General features: G+C 44.3%; 1 protein-coding gene across 1 annotated transcript; it reads left to right on the forward strand.

Annotated features, from left to right (window-relative positions):
- The first annotated feature begins 139 nt into the window (after positions 1 to 139).
- On the forward strand, positions 140 to 3,925 carry LOC108758967 (uncharacterized). Its single transcript, XM_018504216.1, has one exon. It carries the CDS (start codon positions 140 to 142, stop codon positions 3,923 to 3,925), a length of 3,786 nt encoding a protein of 1,261 aa, XP_018359718.1.
- The last annotated feature ends 182 nt before the right edge of the window (positions 3,926 to 4,107 follow it).

The raw sequence follows: 4,107 nt of genomic DNA on the forward strand, positions 1-4,107 counted from the left end.
GCACGTTGACAATTATCCGAAAGCGCACGCATCTAACACGACGAATCCAGAATTAGAGCAGACGAAATGACTATTCGAGACGATCGACATACGAACGACAACGAGCCTCGCTACCCTACACCTTTCTTCGCCGCAATTAATGACGAGCGCGCTCGTATACATCCGCGATAATGGGAACAGGCTAATTAAGTGTCGGGCGCTGTTGGATACGGGCGCTACGGCGAATTTTATATCTGAGTCAATTGCGAAACATCTAAACGTGGATACACATTCTTTACCGATTAATGCAATTAATGGGACGAGTACCGAGTCGAAAGGCATAGCTCAGGTGAAAGTACGTTCTATTTACGATAATTTCTGCAAAGATTTGACATGCTTGACAGTTCCGGCGATAGCGGATTTAGTTCCCTCTGAAGTTTTTCCACGCGACTCGATCAAAATTCCACCGAACGTCAGTTTAGCGGATCCGGAATTCCATTTACCACGTCCCATCGATATATTAATAGGTTCGGTAGCGACAGTATCGATGTTCATGGTCGGTCAAATCGATCTCTCACGAAAAGGTTACGAGTTGTACTTACAAAAAACACGATTAGGATGGGTCGTTGCCGGGGGCGCGTCCTCGCGTGGTCCATCGAGAGTCTCGACGTACCATACAACGAGTCTAGAAGAGTTAATGCTCAAATTCTGGACGATTGAAGAAGTCACGACGGATAAATTATTATCGGAAGAAGAGCGTGAATGCGAAACGTATTTTCTAAAAACGGTCTCACGCGGTGATGACGGTCGCTATACGGTTCGCCTACCGTTCCGTAATACAAAAAATCATTTAGGCGAATCACGCAGCATCGCGCTTAAGCGCTTATTATCCTTGGAACGTAGATTAAACACGAACGCGACATTAAAGATAGAATATGATCGGGTGTTAGATGAATATTTAAAATTAAATCATATGTCCGTGATAAAGGATCAAGGGGGAGAAGGTTACTATCTGCCGCATCATGCGGTAATTAAAGAAGCGAGTGACACTACGAAAACGCGAATTGTGTTTGACGCTTCGGCAAAAACAAGCAACGGGACATCTTTGAACGATTTATTAATGACAGGCCCCACGATTCAACCCGGCTTGATCGCGCACTTAATTCGGTTTCGTACGTACAATTACGTCGTCACGGCGGACATTGAAAAAATGTACCGACAAGTGACATTACACGAGGATGATCGACAATATCAAAAAATCCTGTGGCGTCGCGACGGTAAAGTAGAGACGCTTCAGTTAAATACGCTCACTTTCGGCGTTTCTTCCTCGCCATTTTTAGCGATCCGAACTGTTCAAAAACTCGCGGAAGATGAACTGCTTACTTTTCCGAGGGCAGCCAGAATTATTAAATCACATATGTATGTGGATGACTTGCTAACCGGGGCGGAAACAATCGATGAAGTCCGAGCCATCAGAAACGAAGTAATCGCTTTATTAGCTCGGGGCGGATTCGCCATTCGGCAATGGGCGTCTAATGATGAACGCATCGTGAATGATTTGATGGCCAGCGCGTTGCGCACTAATTTCGTATTGAATTTAGATCAAACATTAAAAACGCTCGGGATCACGTGGAGCACCCGAGATGACCAAATATGTTATTCGACTAATCCAATTAGAAGTTCTGAAAAATTGACAAAAAGAATTATTTTATCAGAAATTGCCAAAATTTTTGATCCTCTCGGCTTGCTAGGACCGATAATAATGTACGCGAAAAAATTAATACGAAACGTATGGCGGTGTACATTACACTGGGATGAATCAATCCCACAGAATATACATACGGCTTGGTCAACATTTACAAAACAGTGGGAAACAATGAACACGATTTACTTCGATCGCAAATTACTCGTAGGAAATTGCAACAACATCCAGATTCACGGTTTTTGCGATGCAAGTAATATAGGTTACGGAGCATGCATATACGTGCGCTCGCGCGGGGGGAAAGGCGAGACGCGGGTTAGATTATTGTGTGCTAAATCGCGAGTCGCTCCATTGAAGACCGTCTCTACGCCGCGGCTCGAGTTATGCGGCGCGTTGTTATTGGCGCAATTGTATCGCGAAACCAGCAATGCATTAGATCGGGTCGTTCAGCGGAGCGTTTTCTGGTGTGACTCAACCGTTGTCTTACATTGGCTAAAGACGCCCGCGCACCTATTAAAAACATATGTAGCAAATCGCGTCGTAAGCATCCAAGAAATCACAGGTTCGAAGGAATGGCGACACGTTAGATCGGAAGATAATCCCGCGGATGCGATCTCGAGAGGGCAATTACCTCTCGACTTCTCGCGGAATCGAATGTGGTTCACCGGACCCTCGTGGTTAACGAATGATGAATCTGAATGGCCGAATGAGAGTGTACATATGAAGGAGATCCCTGAACTAAAAAGAAACACATGCTTAACAACTATAAATAAAAATCTTGATATCTTCGACAAATTCTCTTCCTATTCCAAATTACTGCGAGTCATTGCTTATTGTCTTCGCGTTCGGCATCGTAATAAATATTGTGGACCATTAGATACGAAAGAAATCAACGAAGCTGAAATCCGAGTTTTAAAATTATTGCAGGATAACCAATTTAGTGGGGAAATCAAAATATTGAATAAAGCCTCGAACATCAAAGGTAAATTTGCAAACTTAAATCCATTTTTAGACGAAAACGAATTGATACGAGTTGGGGGTCGCCTTCAGATGTCAAAACTCACGTCCGCGCAAAAACATCCAATATTGCTTCCCAGTAGGCACCATGTAACGGATTGTATTATCCGCGAGACGCACGAAAAACATCATCATGCGGGCATACAGACCACTCTATATATTGTGCGTCAAAAATTTTGGTTACCGGACGGCCGCAACCAAGTACGAAAAATCATCCGATCATGTACGCGTTGCGTCCGTTTCGCAGCAAAGACAATCGAGTATAAAATGGGTAATCTTCCGGCGTCTAGAGTCCGCGCGGCTATACCGTTCACACAAACCGGGGTAGACTTTTGCGGCCCATTTTACATTAAAGAAAGGAAGTTCCGCAATCGAACGCGAATTAAAGTTTATGTATGCGTATTCGTGTGCATGTCTATAAAAGCAATACATTTGGAAGTCGTAAGTGACTTAACCTCTGAGGGATTCCTAGCTGCATTGCGTAGGTTCGCGGCCAGGCGTGGTGTGCCGGAGCACATCTATTCTGATAACGGCACCAACTTTATAGGTGCCAATAATGATCTTAAGGAACTGTACGCGTTATTCAATTCCGAAGAGCATAAAACTCTTGTAAATCGATTCGCAATCGAGCATCGAATAACGTGGCATTTTATTCCGCCAGTGACGCCTCATTTCGGCGGGTTATGGGAGTCATCCGTAAAATTGTTTAAACATCATTTCAAGCGAGTGGTGGGAGACTCTCTATTCACATTCGAACAACTAAATACGTTCACTACCGAAATCGAGGGTGTCTTGAATTCACGACCTATTACTTCAATCTCTTCGGATCCGAATGACTTGCTGGCATTATCTCCGGCGCATTATTTAATCGGCAAGCCTATAACGTCCCTGCCGGAGGGCAATCTGTTATCGATTCCAGACAATCGTCTCTCCACATGGCAACACATATTAAAGGTTCGGCAGGACTTCTGGGCGCGATGGAGCCTGGAGTATTTAAACGAGCTTCAAAAACGTGCCAAATGGAACAAAGATGGGTCAACGCTCAACAACGGAGATGTCGTACTCATTAAAGAGAAGAATCTACCATGTACTCAATGGGCGCTGGGCCGGATTTTGGCGCAACACCCAGGCAAAGACGGGGTGACACGCGTAGCCACCATCAAGACGGCGACCGGAGAGATCAAGAGATCTACGACATTGCTATGTCCACTCCCAGTTGAAAGATAATGCACGTCATATACCCACTTTTGTAATCAGTATCATTATAAATTATACGAAATCTATTTGTAATAACATGCGATTAAAACGACACTTGATCGGTACACCCTCTCAACGAGGGGAGTATATGTTGCGTAGAGCTCTACATAATATTAATGCGAACAACAATCTTAATGGTGATCGGACAACGC

The sequence above is a fragment of the Trachymyrmex cornetzi genome, unplaced genomic scaffold (assembly GCF_001594075.2).
Source record: "Trachymyrmex cornetzi isolate Tcor2-1 unplaced genomic scaffold, Tcor1.1 scaffold1622, whole genome shotgun sequence".
Taxonomy (NCBI): Eukaryota; Metazoa; Arthropoda; class Insecta; order Hymenoptera; family Formicidae; genus Trachymyrmex; species Trachymyrmex cornetzi.

What these genes read in the sequence shown, in the direction of transcription:
- LOC108758967 (XM_018504216.1), top strand. Translation starts at nt 140, where the DNA reads ATGACGAGCGCGCTCGTATACATCCGCGATAATGGGAACAGGCTAATT.